The sequence below is a fragment of the Microcaecilia unicolor genome, chromosome 4 (genome assembly GCF_901765095.1).
Source record: "Microcaecilia unicolor chromosome 4, aMicUni1.1, whole genome shotgun sequence".
NCBI lineage: Eukaryota > Metazoa > Chordata > Amphibia > Gymnophiona > Siphonopidae > Microcaecilia > Microcaecilia unicolor.
This window is the reverse complement of record NC_044034.1, coordinates 263,919,172-263,933,820: the sequence shown is the minus strand read 5'-3', so window position 1 is coordinate 263,933,820 and position 14,649 is coordinate 263,919,172. Positions and strand designations below refer to the sequence as shown.

Here is a 14,649-nt window from a genome sequence, read left to right as displayed (position 1 = left end):
AAAATGGACGTGCAGCAAAATAAAAATTGCTGTGCATCCATTTTAGGTCTGAGACCTTACCACCAGCCATTGACCTAGTGGTAAGGTTTCATGCATTAACCGTGAGGTAATCGTCTACGCACGTAGAATGATGATTACAGTCCGTTTTCTTCCGCACATCAGAAAATAGAAATTATTTTCCGGCGCGTGTAGCAGAGGCGCGTCAAAAATAAAATTACCACACAGGCCATTGCCAGGCGGTAACTTGAAATTGACACACAGTGGGCACACATAGGCACTTATACGACTTAGTAAAAGGGCCCCTAAATTTCTGAAAATGAAACATAAGAAAACCATAGATTGCATCAAAATAATTTTGGCACATGAAATACACCAGCAGTGAATGAATACATTAATGCACTAATTGTCTCTCCCTTGCTTAAGTTTCTGAGTGATGGTTTGGTACAGTTTGAGGAAATAACAAGTCCCACATATCTATGGATTTCTTGATGTCCCTGAATTAGTTTAAGAAATCCATTTTTAAAACATCGTGCTCTTTCTTCGCTGCATCTGGTGTGGACGCTCTCTGTTTTGATAGAAGCTCCTCAGCCTGCCAGGTAGCAATTTCTTTAAATCAACAGAGTGTCTCTTTTCTTGCAGTCTGACTTTTTCCCAAAGTTCTTCACTGTTACATAGCTGAAAGATAGATATGGCACTCTTTAAAGACATCGCAGCAAAGAGAGGGTAACAAAGCACAGAACAAAGTCCAAAAATAGCACAAGAAAGCACCAGGAGCCTTCAAAAATGGGACAAAATTCCTTTATTCACATAACTTAGGAGACAATCTTCAGAAAATGATCTGAAGAAGGGTTACCTTCGAAAGCTAATCAAAAATGTTGTTTTATTTTTCTTACATTTGTACCCCGTGCTTTCCCACTCATAGCAGGTTCAATGCAGCTTACATATTATATACAGGTACTTATTTGTACCTGTGGCAATGGAGGGTTAAGTGACTTGCACAGAGTCACAAGGAGCTGCCTGTGCCTGCAGTGGGAATTGAACCCAGTTCCTCAGGACCAAAGTCCACCACTCTAACCACTAGGCCACTCCTCCAATAAAAAAAAAAGGGATCACCTTATTTTCTTTTCTGTTTTATTTCTGTTTATAACCTCAATAGCACGAAATGTCCAAGCTAGCTCCTGGGAAACCCCTTGTGCTCACCAAACCAACTATTTCCCTTTGGATTGGCTAGCAGGAGGGATTTCCCTCTCTCTAAACATTAGTGATGAGAATCTGTCCCCTTTCCAACTCTCCTGAGCACTATCTTCTATCTCATTAACCATCACATATTCCTCCTCCCCATTATTCATCAGCCACCAATGGCCCCTCAAAGCAAATGGGCTCCTGAAATCTCCTACATAAGCTCCCCCACAACAACCTCTCCCTTAATGCCACATGAAGTCCCAATCTACCTCTCTGGAATTAGGGTTTACCATTCTGGAGGGTTTGGCTTTTCATTGCTACAGCCACCAAATAACATTGCTCAGGGTGATTTACCCCATCATGTGACCAATGAAATTTCATATTGGAACTGAAAAATTACCTTCTGGAACTTTCTGCAAGTCTTTGACAGTTGCTTGATGTCATCCATATTAAGAAATGACAAAATGTGCATGATCATGTTACTGGGCATTCGGACAATGAAATCATAATGTTCCTTGCACAGGTTCAAAGTATACTGCAGTGTATCATTGCCAAAGATTCTTTTTACTTGTTCTGAAATATATCAAAGGACAAAATATGTCAATGAAGCCCCCCAAACAACAAACACAATGAGTTGTTCCCATAAAAATACAAAAAGCAAACTAGACATACAAAAACAAACAACAAACAAACAACCTTGAGCACCAAAAATGCTCAGCAGTAAGTACAAACTCACACAAACAATAAATATAATAATATCCAATAATCCAAGAGCACCCAGCAGTTACTCAAGGATCAGTAAATAGGGCATTTTCCATGCATAAACTGAACCCATCTACACTAAAACCTAACAAGTGGAACAGAAATTAAAATATAATACCCACATTCTATACTGCACTATCTAGATGACAAAGGGGACAATTCTATAAGAGAGCACCTCATTGTACATGCTCCAGTGCTGCCTGCAGAGCACCTATTCTATAACAGCATCAAGGTGCCAGATTCCTTTATCAAATGCCAGTGCAGACCCGTATTGTTGCACCTAAAGTTAAGTGCACCCACTTACACCAAGTCAATGGCAGGCAAAGAGGTTTAATGACAGGAGACTGCATGAGCCTATCTGACCCATTATCTGGGCAGAAGCCAGTGGGTGGAGCTTGCCACCTACCTTGAAGAGCCCTGGTGGTTTGTCTGGCACCACCACATCTTCAAAATGGCTGCTGTGACTTCCACAGGATCACTGTCAGTTCGCCACTTAACAGGACTCAGACTGTACAAGCCTGCCCAGCACCAGCCATAGTTACATGCCTATCTGCAGCATTTAGGCACTTACATTTACAACAGCTCTAGGGTTGGTATACTTGCTCATGGTTAACTTCTAAGCAAATATTTAAGCAGTTAAGCTAGTTTTCTATAAAGGAAAGTAGGTGCCTACATTCCTTTATAGAATAGGCCACTAGCAGGTGCCCAGAAGGCATATTTATAGACACCCAGTTAAAGAATAGTCCTTATATTAGGTAGGTAATTTTTGAAAAGTCCATTTTTGCATGAAAAGCACTGTTTTATCTGGAGGAGTGGCATAATGATTAGTGCAGTGGCCTGAGAATGAGGGGAGCTGGCTTCAATTCCCACTACAGCTTGTTGTGACTCTGGGCAATTCACTTAACCCTCCATTGACCTGTATAAGTGCCTGTGTATAACATATAAACCACTTTGACTGTAACCACTTGTGATAAAGTCACCTCCAGGATAGTTGGGTTAAGGCAGTTTCAGTCTGAAACGCAAGTCCCAGAAGGCATTACAGGCAAGGAGCCAGAGGGGGAGATGAAGAACCAGGACTGGACTCCTAGCTGCAATCGGGGAAGACATGGGTGTAAGCTGGCAGATTGTGTAGAGTGGCTGCCACAAGGCGGAAAGAGAGTTAGGAAACCCTGTGTGCAGGAGCTCATCATTGGTCTCATTAGTCTAATGCTTAACTCAGCTGGTTTGGGTGTGAGGAAGCTAATGGAAGGAGAAAGATTGGTTGTGGTAGTTGAAGCCAGGGATTGATTAGGCAGGTGGGAAGGAGTCCCAGCAGTTGAGTTCAGTTCAGGAGAGAGAAGCAGAAGGAGAGAGGCAGTTGCAGGCTGAAAAGCCTTGGGCAGGGAGGTCCCTAAAGTATTTGCAGGCTGAAAGCCCTTGGGCAGGGAGGTCCCTAAAGTACTGAAGCAGGATGAAATTCCTTAGGTGAGAGGAAGTCCCAAAAGTATTGAATTCACTGTGAAGCTGATGCAGGGGAAAACCCTTGGGTAGAAGGAGTCCCTAAAATATTGAACTCTCCTGAAGGTAAAGAGGATAGAAGGTAGAAAATGCTGCTTGGTGACTGAACTGTGATGATGAACTGAAAGAACTGTTTGTCTTGGGAATTGAATTACTGTTTATTGTGCACTGGATAAAGAGCCCAGACTGAAGCCTGCAAGCCTGTATTGAATCCTGGTATGTGCTATGCTGCTATTGGAACTGTGTACTAGAAACCTGCATGGAATAAAAGTTCTTAAGATTGAAGTTACTGGTGGACTTCTATTTCTTCATTGTACTAGGAGCCTGTGGCTGCAGGAGATTGTTCTATCCTTGGCTGCAGGAGAGCGGTACCTGGTTACACACTGAAAGGCAGTATATCAAATCTCACCCCTGTTGAAATCACCCTCATCATGATGGATTTAAATAACAAACCAGAGCAGGTGTGAAAATTCCTAAAGAGGATCTATGACACTGGTTACTGAGAATTGTTGACTGGATTTTTACTGCAACACACTGGGTTTTCTAATAGGCAGGACAAAGCCCAAGTGATGCTGGGCGGCAAGAATCTGAACATCTTTGTCCCCTCTACACGTCTCACTGCAGCTCCCAATGACCTGAAGATGGCACAGTGGAAAAAAAAGTCTCTTCTTTTGGTAGGAGAAAGAACTTAAAAGATAAGAAACCGCTTCCTATAATCCTGGAATTTAAAACGTGCAATTGAGAAAGATGCAATGATTTTGTAAAACAGGTTTTCTTTGTGCAATGATCTTCTAAATGTGTCATGAAGTGCCCAGGCATGTTTGCTAAACCTCTCAGATAAATGAGCAGTGTTTTTTTTTATTCAATTGTCACCATGGTGCAAAAAGATCGAGAACCACAAAGGCCTAGTCCTTTCATGTTACAATCATTCTGGTCTTTAGATAAACATCAGAGATACCAAGGAAGTTATTTTTAAAAGCTATTATGCCCCCCCAAAACAATACAAAGGCATATCAAGTTACAGCGAAGCTGGTAATTTGACTGGATAATACACTGGCACTCTCCATAGTAACAGTATACTAGGTAACACCAGTAGTGTATTTATTTCATAGATGATTCAGGGCTTCACCAGTAGAAATGAACTGGAACTTCTGGCAGGACCTAGGAAAAGGCATGAGCCCATTCCAGTGCAATGTTCATTAGCAAACCACAGGGCTGGATTGAAAGTTTTCGTTGTACTGTTAATTAGAAGCACATTTGGTTGTTAGTGTGCCTTAGAAAATTTAGGGTTTGCAAAAGTCATTCAGAGCATGTCAACCTACAGATCAGTGGATCTATAATCAGTTTGCATGTGTGTGGAGGAGTGACATAGTGGTTAGAGCACTGGTCTTGTAATCCAGAGGTGGTGGGTTCAAATCCCACTACTGCTCCTTGTGATCTTGGGCAAGTCATTTAACTCTCCATTGCCTCAGGTATAAACTTAGATTGTGAGCCCTCCTGGGACAGAGAAATATCCAGTGTGCCTGACTGTAACTTACTTTGAGCCAGGGGCGTAGCCAGACACCCAAGTTTGGGTGAGCCTGGACCCAAGGTGGGTGGGCAGAACTCTGCCTTGTCCTACAAGTTATTTGGTTTCTCTCTCTCTCTCTCTCGCCTGCATGCCATATGGTCCTTCAAGCATCCCCTCTCCCCCGTATACCTTTTAAATAGCAGATTTTCATCGGCAGCAAAAAGTTGTTGGGAGTTTTTGGCTGGCGGGGCTTGGGGTCCCTGCCAGCCACATTATAGGTGTGCTGCTACCTGGTGGGCCTGAACCTAAAGTGGGTGGGCCTGGGCCCACCCCGGCCCACCCTTGGCTACGCCACTGCCTTCAGCTACTACTGAAAAAGGTGTGAGCAAAATCTAAATAAGTAAATGCATACTTTCACAGTGAAGCTTGCTATGTGTACAGTCACCCCCACAGACATTTGTGCTGGCCTTTTCTATGAATACTTTTATTCATAGAGAATGCAGCCTTCATGTCTTATTTTCCTCCCCTGACAAAACCACACTCCTGGGAATCTGCCTCCTCTAAATTCAGCTAACACTCACCTTTAGGGAAGGCAATTTTCCCCACAGCCAGCTAGTGCACATGAATTGTTACCCACATGTAGAAATGACTTTGAAAACTTGTCCTCTAAGGACAGTTTTCAGAGCTATTTACTCAGCCAGTCTCAAAATTACCCACCTGGCTGCCTCTACCAGGCTACAGATTTGCCTGAGCTTCTATGGTATTTGTACTAGCTGGGTTAAAAAGTGTTGCTCCTGGGGTTGGGATATTAAAAACAGGTGATTTTATCAAACCATTTTCATATTTAACCGAACTCTTATAAAATTAGGCCATTCCGAAAAAGTGCAAGCAGTGCAAGCTGGCACGTACTTGCACAATAGGTGTGCAAGGGGTAGAGTTGCAATTTATGCACATATTTAATAAAATATGGGCCCCATATTCAGTCAGAGGTGATCAGCATTTTGCTGACTGCCACCGGTGTTAAACCGAAAATTCAATGCCAAGTCAAGTCCAGGCTCTGACACTGAATTTCTGGGTGTAGGGACCTGGTTCATATATAGCCGGTTAAATGAAATATTCAACACTTTAATCGGTTAAGTGCTGAATATGGGAATTTAACCGGCTAAGTGCTGATGCCACCCCTGGAATGCCCCCAAAATAGCTGGTTTTCAGTTCAGCGCTAACCGGTCAGTTTCAGCGGCACTAACCAGTTAAGTGCCACTGAAAATAACCGGTTATTCCCAAATAGGTGAATTAACTGGCCAGGAGCCATTTCTGGATGGTTAAATCGCTTTGAATATTGACCCCCTATGCATCTATGTTTACAACTGATCTCGAGCTGGCATGATGTCCATGCCTTCAATCTAGCCACGATTTCTGCAGGATTTGTGATAGTATTTATAATATACGTAGTTGTCTATTATGTGTCTTTATAAAATAGGAAAAAATATCACCCTCTAAAAACGCTCTTTCTTTTTTATAAACACAACAAATATACCTGCATGCCTTGTTAAAACAGCCTTCATGAAAGCACAGGCACAAAGTTACATCTCCTCTAAGGCAGGCATAACGTTTCTGCCTAAGGGCTAGATCTACCCCTAGAGATCGTGACAACCATTTTCATAGAGTAACTGCAAGGGGCAGAAGCGGGTGGGGTTTGCTTTTACCCTATGGACTACCAGATCACCAAGGATGATAGGTAGGCTTGGGGGGGGGTCTTCTGAGGCTTGAGACAGAGGTGAGAAGGGGGTTCTGAGGCTGATTGTGGGGGGGGGGGGGGAGGATGATGTGTGTTTTTCACTTGTACAGGTACTGGCCCACATAAGGTTCCAGCTTGGGATACGGGAGAGTGTTTGCTGATGCTTCGACAATCTCTTTTGTTGGGCCGTTGATCCGCTCTGTCTCTGCTGTGCGACACGTGGGTAGCATGCCTCGTGGCTCCCACAGTTTCCTGGGCATCGCCTCTCAGTGTCAAGGGCACTGTCTTAGACCACTCAACCTTGAAACATTCACTGGCAGGGCACTGGGAGAGAGTTCCTGGAGTTGGCTGCTCGTTAGGGGGGGGGGGAGTCCCTTAGAAGTTGGAGGTAGGAGGGGGTGGAGCTCTGGTGTGGTGCGACTTGCTATCATGCAGCCATCTTGTATCTCTTGTTTGAATGTGATGTTCCTTGCACACACAGCGAAGTGTATGTTTTGGTAGTTTGACGTTTGCTTCAAAGCCCAGTTTGCATGATACCTTAGTTAAAGCCACCACTTATCCCTGAGTGTAAGTAACAAGGAGTATATCATTTATTTGGAATCTTACCAGGCCCTTGTAGGGTTGTCAACTAGGTTTAGATTCACCCAACAGGGATGATTCAGTCCAGACTTTACCCCATTGCATCCAGGGACTTATAGTCTTGCTATTCTTAGGGAATCCAGTTTGGAAATCAGAACTACAGGTCCCTGGATGTAATGGGTAAAGCCTGGACTAGATCAACCCTGTTGGGTGAGTTTTGAGCCAGTTGGCAACCCTGGGTTCTCGAGACCAGGACTGCTGGGAACAGGATATAGTCTTGGTGCTTCAGAAAATTATTTGGATTTACACAATGCCTTTTATTGAAAGAGTATCCTGCAATAACAAGCTTTCCAGTTTAGCTGCTCAGGAACATAACAGTTGCCATTCTGGGTCAGACCAAGGGTTCATCTAGCCCAATATCCTGTTTCCAACAGTGGCCAGTTCCGGTCACAAGTACCTGGCAGAGTCCCAGAAAGTATTAAGATTCCATACTATTTAATCCCAAGGATAAGCAGTGGCTTTTCCCAAGTCTATCTTAATAATGGTTTATGGACTTTTCTTCCAGGAATTTGTCCAAACCTTATTTAAGCCCAGCGATATTAACTGCTTTTACCCCAGCGATATTAACTGCTTTTACCATTTGCTCTGGTAATGAGTTCCAGAGCTTACTATAAGGGCTACCAGATCCATTTTTTATTTGCATCAACACTGGTTGGATCTCTGGAAGGCTGGTGAGAGCAAAGGGGGAGAGGCTTGTTGACACAAAAACTGTGTGTATTTGTTTTCTTCCTCTTTTCTTTAATTCTTAGTGATGTATATGGTTCAATAAAAAAGGTACCCTCTTGTTTTTATTTTTGTCTTGTTTTATTTCTATTTATGATCTTTAAAAGTGAACCAACATGGCAACCACACTACTTTAGTCGAATATTGTTCAAGAAAGCAAAAGAGGCATTGACAGTTTTGTACTCTGGAAGCTTTAATTTTACCATAGCACAAGCTACAGTAGACCATTATAAGAAAAACCATCCACAGAACCAAGAAAGCAGATCCTTTCTGGCTTTTTTCACAACATTTTGTGTTGCGATTGTCTACTAGTGTACCCTTATTGAACAGTTATGAGTCAAGACCTGTCCACTCAACCCATTTTGCGCAGTCCAGAGATGGCCTGTGATCATCACCACTCAGGTGTGACTTTGAACTGGAAAGCCAGAAGTCTAAGGCCGGAATCAATCAAAACCTTATCCGGAATCAACTATATTATCAAGTATGTTCAAATGTAGCACTAGTGCACTGGTCTCTATTTCAATACTTGCTGTGTAACTGTTCATCCATCAAAAATTCACTGTGAAGTTTCTTGACTTCTCTTGGTCTTAGAATGGAGCTCCTGGGTTCAGCCCGAACAGAAACACTCCAAGATCTCCAAATTATCTGAAAACAAGTAAAAAGTGGAATAAATAAGCACCTGGGGTGGCAGATAAAGCTAAGTGCATCTTGGAATGCATTCAATGGGTTGTAGAAGCAGGACCTTGGCTACTAGCAATTGGAATATGAAGATCAGGTTCAGGAACCTATCCTCAAAAAGGCAGACAGGATAATTCTATAACTGGTGGCCTGCAGTTAGCTGTGCCTTGCGTTAAGTGCTGAAAAGTGTTATTGCACTATGTGCTATTCTAAAAAGAAGTGCGTATGAACCTTAGCACATAACTTGCAAGGGGGTATGGATCTGGAAAAGTTAGAGTTAATATTTTATCTGAAGAATTGTAAGATGTTGTCTTGAATGAGTTATTGACAAATGCCAGCTTAGTAAATTTCACTTTATATTGTGAAAAGAAGGCCAGTATGTGCAACTAAAATACTACAGTCTTGACAAAGAGGGGTCCTTTGATAAGAGAAATAAAGAAGGTCTGAAATAAGCCAGGGTTTATGATATATGTCTTCTTCTGGAAATGTAAACTATGGGCTGTCTTTACCTTAAAGAGTCCTCTATTTATGTTTTGTATGTGAATTATCTTGATTTTATACTGTTATGATTGTTTTTATTGTACCCCACCTAGGTGTAGACAGATTATAAAAATGTATTAAATAAATAAATAAGCAAGTTATAAATAGTACTTGAGAAATACTATGTAATAGACATTTTCTATTTTGTCACCATGTATATATCAGACTTTTAGTATGAAGATGTGTTCTAATCCTTGCATAAGATTGACTGTTTCATGTTTAGCAAACCTACCAATATAAGCAGTTGCTTATCTATATAATTTACGCCTTCTCTGCTGTTCGGGGAGGAGCTAAATTTATGTCATTCCATTGCAGACAATTATCTTTCAGAGTCAAGGGAGAGCTCAACCGACCACAATGTCTTTCAAGTATTTATTAGGTGTTAATTAGCAGCCTCCAACCACAGGTGCATACATGTGGGCGGAGCATGAGAGGTTATGGGCAAGTCTCCAAGTTATGTACATAACTTATAGAATACTATCATTTACATGTTTATGTTTATTATGAGTTCTTGATATATCTATCACCTTATCTGATGGGCATGCCAAGGTGGTTAACATCCGACATAATGTGGACTTGAGTATCATTAATGTGATACAAATGTTATTTTTGTATAATCTTTCTTTGATACTGTCTTTGATCAAGTGTTAATCCTTGAGAATGTAATATGAAAAGCAAAATTTTAAAAATAAATAAATAAAGTAATCATACTACTCCAAACTCCACTGGCTACCAATTAGCGAGAGAGTTCAATTCAAACTAGGTACTACTACCTTTAAAATTCTTGCAGGGGATATTCCTCAATACATTTTGAACTTAGTAACCTTACTACACGATCCTTCTTCTAAGCACAACACCCACAACTCGTTCCAGTTTAAATTTCCAATGCACAAGAACCCAAAGTCAATCAAGCATCTTAATCTGTCCATTCAATACCAGCTAGCCAATTTGTGAAACCAACTACCAATACCCTTAAGATCATGCCCTCATTATCTTCAATTTAGGAAACTCCCAAAAACATTCTTATTCTGCAAGGCAGGTCTATCAAATGCTTAATCCATGAACTATTATCTTGATGGAACTCAAACAAGCGTGGGATAAACACAAAGGAATCCTGTTTACAAGGAATAGATCCACGGAATCTAAGCTGAGATTGGGTGGCAACACCAGTAATTGGGAAGCAAAACCAGTGCTGAGCAGACTTCTACGATCTACACCCTGTGTTGATCCCACGCCTTTTTGAATTCTGTCATCATTTGTGTCTCTACCACATCCTTAATGGAAGACTTTCCACATTTGTGCTGTCAAAGCAAGGAAGAAGAGGAGGAGGAGGAGGAGACAGCACTCAAAGAACTTGGTACTTGGTAGATGAGAGACTGGTGCAGGTGCAGCTTACACTTCCACGGGAACCCCGCAGAACTGCTTCCATTCCCGCGGGAACCCCGCAGGAACTGCTTCCGTCCCTGCAGGAACCCCGCAGAACTGCTTCCGTCCCCTCGGGAACCCCGCAGAACTGCTTCCATCCCCGCGGGAACCCAGCAGAACTGCTTCCATCCCCACGGGTTCTGCAGGATTCCCGCAAAACCCATTCCCGTGCAGCTCTCTAGGCCAATGGTCCATCTAGCCCAGTATCCTGCTTCCAACAGTGGCCAGACTAGGTCACAAGTACCTGGCAGAGTCCCAAAGAGTAGCAACATTCCATGATACCAATCCCAGGAATAAGCAGAGGTTTTCCCCATGTCTAGCTTAATAGCAGACTATGGACATTTCCTCCAGGGACTTGTCAGAACCTTTTTTTAAACCCAGTTATGCTAACTGCTGTTAACACATCATCTGGTAACGAGTTTTAGAGCTTAACTAATTATTGTGTGAAGAAATATTTTCTCCTTTTTTGTTTTAAAGGTATTACCATGTAACTTCATGGAGTGTCCCCCTCATTTGAAAGAGTAAACAATCGATTCACGTCCACCCACTCTACTCCACTCAGGATTTTATAGACCTCTATCATATCTTCCCTCAACTGACTCTTCTAAGAAAATGGGGGGGGGGGGGGGGGGTTAATATTTTAAGTATGAGATCTAACTCTGCATTTGTACAGGATTGTTCTGGAAATGGCTGTGCTTGGACACTGAAAGATAACTGAGGAAGACACATGGCTGAAGCTTCGCCTAGGTTATCTAATCCCCTTGCACCAGCCCTATGCACAAGTTTCTCCAGAATAGTTCATAGATACCATCAGAATAGGGGGAGGAAGAAAGTCCTGTGAGACTGCACTTACCTCATTCCTGGTGATGGTGAAGTGATAAATGTCTTTGCTAGGAGAAGGAGCTTGGCGCTGGACTTCATACAGCTTATCCTGCAGAAGAGAAGTCATGGTGGAGGCAGATTTTCCCTGCCACTTGCGATCTCTGAAACTGATCACTGCTTTTTCATTAAGCACAGTGCAATAACTCAGCCCTTTCAACTGGGTTTTGCGCAATAGGCAGGGCCAGTGGTTATAAATAGTGCTTTATAGCCAGCTTGTTTAATGGGAGGATTAATTCTTTTCTTCTAGAACCAACTGATGATGTTTGACAAAAGACTTAGCCAGAACTCCCGATGAACTCCTAATAGAGTCCTAAAAGAAAAAGTGAACAATACTGTGTAAACAACGGCTTCAATTCATACTTACTCTTTCATTCAAGTGTTATTAGTCTGCACAAAAGTTCATTTAAATACCTTATGAAGACATGTATTGCATATAATAGACTATTCAAACTGAATAAATACTGCCTCAAAAATCAGAAACCTGAAGATATGGTTTCTAACCAAGAATTAAACAGGGTTTTTTTCCCCCATAAGTTCAGTCTTTATTACTTTTGTAATCCTATAGCAAATGAGAGAAAATACCACCACAGGAACCCAAAGAACTACAGAACCTATGCTAATTGATGCTGTCCAAGTTGTACAGAGAAAGAGAGGCAACAAACAGCAGGGCTGTGCTTCCATTGCAGATAGATGGGAACAAGTTGCAAATTTGCTCCTCTTGTCCAAGGAAGATCAGAGAACATTACACGAGAAACAATTCTTCCCAACATCAGGGCCAGGCATAAAAGCTTGGAACTAATACTAACCTGCCCTCCCTCTCCCCCCATTAGAAAACCCCCCTAATTCTCACATAGGCTATACAATTGGTTCAGTGCAGTACAACCAGCAGCAAAGACTCCCTTTCGGAGAATTTGTTCATTATTCATGCCAGAATTAGAAGCCTCATAGGAATAACTCAAAGAAAACTAGCCAAAAGATTGTTTTCGGTCTTCCATAGGTTTATGTTTATTACATTTAGAGGTATATTTTCAAAGCACTTAGACTTATAAAGTTACATAGAGGGGCATTTTCAATATGGCATCTAAGTCCAACTTTGAACGTTTCGCTCAAAATGTCCAAAATTCAACTAAGAAATACACCATTTTCAAAACAGAAAAAGTCTTATCGTTTTTTTTGTTTTTTTTTTCAAAAATGGCCATTTGCTAAATGTTTTGTGCTCTGTGCATTTATCTTTTTGGTCCATTTTCGAAAAATAAAACCCATCCAGGTGAAAAACGCACAAAATCAAGCCATTGGGATGTAGGAGGAGCCAGCATTCTTAGTAGACTGGCCACACAGACATCCCAGGAGAGCAATGGGGCACTCTAGGGAGCACTGCAGTGGACTTCACATAAAAGGTCCCAGGTACACATCTCATCGTACACATCTCATTGATACTCCCTTATATTGTATAGTGAGCCCTCTAAACCCCACCAAAAACCTACTGTACCCAACTGTACACTACTGCAATATCCCTTATGGCTGCAGGTGTCACCTATATGTGGGTACAGTAGATTTTTGGTGGGTTTTGGAAGGCTCACACATTCCACCACAAGTAACAGGGTGAATTATGGGCCTGGGTCTCCTTCTCCACAGTGCACTGCACTGACCACTAGGCTACTCCAGGGACCTGCTTGCTGCACTAATAAGACTGGCTATAACATCTGAGGCTATCATAGAAACTGGTATGAATGGTTTCTTTTACATCTTTGGGGAGTGGGAGTGACCAGTGGGGGAGTAAGGGGGTCATTCTTTATTTCTCCAGTGGTTATCTGGCCATTTAGGGCACTTTTTGTGACTTACTTGTTGTAAAAACAGGTCTAGCTCAAAACATCTTAGTTTTAGTCCTGGACGTTTTTGTTTTGTTCCATTATGGCTAAAAAATGTTCAGGTCTTAGGAACACCCAGAACCCGCCTTTAACATGCTCCCTTGAGATTTGGATGCACTGCAGATGAACTGTATATAAAAACATCTGGAAAATGGGTTTTAAAAATACTGATTTGGACGTTTTTATGAGAAAAATGTCCAAATGCTGCTTTATGCCACTATTTACACATGCCACTTTTTAAACATTATCCTCTTTTGAAAATGAGCCCTATAGTAACCTATGGAACTTTGTAAGTCTAAGTGTTTTGAAAATGAGCCCCTTAGAAAGATGGTTCTGTAATATATGGTAACATATATTAAATGTTTTTTTCCTGGGGCTCTGTGGGGGCTGGTTCCAGGGTTTTGGTGGAGGCTGCTGGCTGGAAAAGGTTTAACGTTTAGTTTGGGAATTGTTCATGGAGTTAGCTGAAGAAAGTGTGAGATTGAGGCAGCCTGGACAGAGAAATCATATTAATTTGCTAATTCTGTTTAACTTTGGTTCAGTCCTGCAAGTGGTAGAATGCCATCTGGCTTTAATTACTCAAAAGTTTAGCTTTTGCTAGACTAGAGGTTAGAAAGGTCAGTGAGAAATAAAACTTTCTTTGTCCCTTTTTGAGTGATGGATTGTTAATGCTAGTTCATAGGCATAATAAATAAACCACATCTGGATGCCATTCTAAGCAAGGCATACTGGACAGTCTCGAGGGGATCAGCAGGCAGGCAGTTTTAAAAGATTAGACTGAATGCTGTTTAGAAGGAGATAGTTTAGATTTAAATATTCTTGATAATTTAGATTTTGTCTTATAAGGAATTCTGATTTCTGCTTATTTTAAAATATGTTTTATTCTGTTTAATTAATAAGTTCTATTTCTCTATGTAAAATACCTTTTCAATTCAGTGTCTGACTTTCAAGTGAGATTTCCTACAGTTTAAGAGGTCATCATCTGGTTTGAATTATCCGCAGTCCTAGCTAGGTGAAAGAGGTCAGGAAAAGTCAATTCTTTTCCTTGATGGATTATAGCTAAGTGTAGGACTCGTCTTCTGAAAGTAATAACAAACCATGTCTGTGTGCCATTAAGCAAGACTGGCCCCTTGGCCCCTTAATGAATGCCAGAGCCCAGTTAGTATGAAGTTAGCTGGGAATCTGAGAATTTAATAATAATAAAA

At 41.6% G+C, this 14,649-nt stretch overlaps 1 protein-coding gene across 1 annotated transcript; it reads right to left on the bottom strand.

The window, feature by feature from the left end:
* Window positions 1–203: 203 nt before the first annotated feature.
* On the bottom strand, window positions 204–11,878 carry LOC115468047 (F-box only protein 36-like). The gene is made up of 4 exons (XM_030199563.1): window positions 11,548–11,878; window positions 8,582–8,696; window positions 1,583–1,755; window positions 204–675 (listed from the first exon to the last, which is right to left on the bottom strand). Exons 1-4 carry the CDS (start codon window positions 11,641–11,643, stop codon window positions 520–522), a joined length of 540 nt encoding a protein of 179 aa, XP_030055423.1. The 5' UTR covers window positions 11,644–11,878; the 3' UTR covers window positions 204–519.
* Between the last annotated feature and the right edge of the window lie 2,771 nt (window positions 11,879–14,649).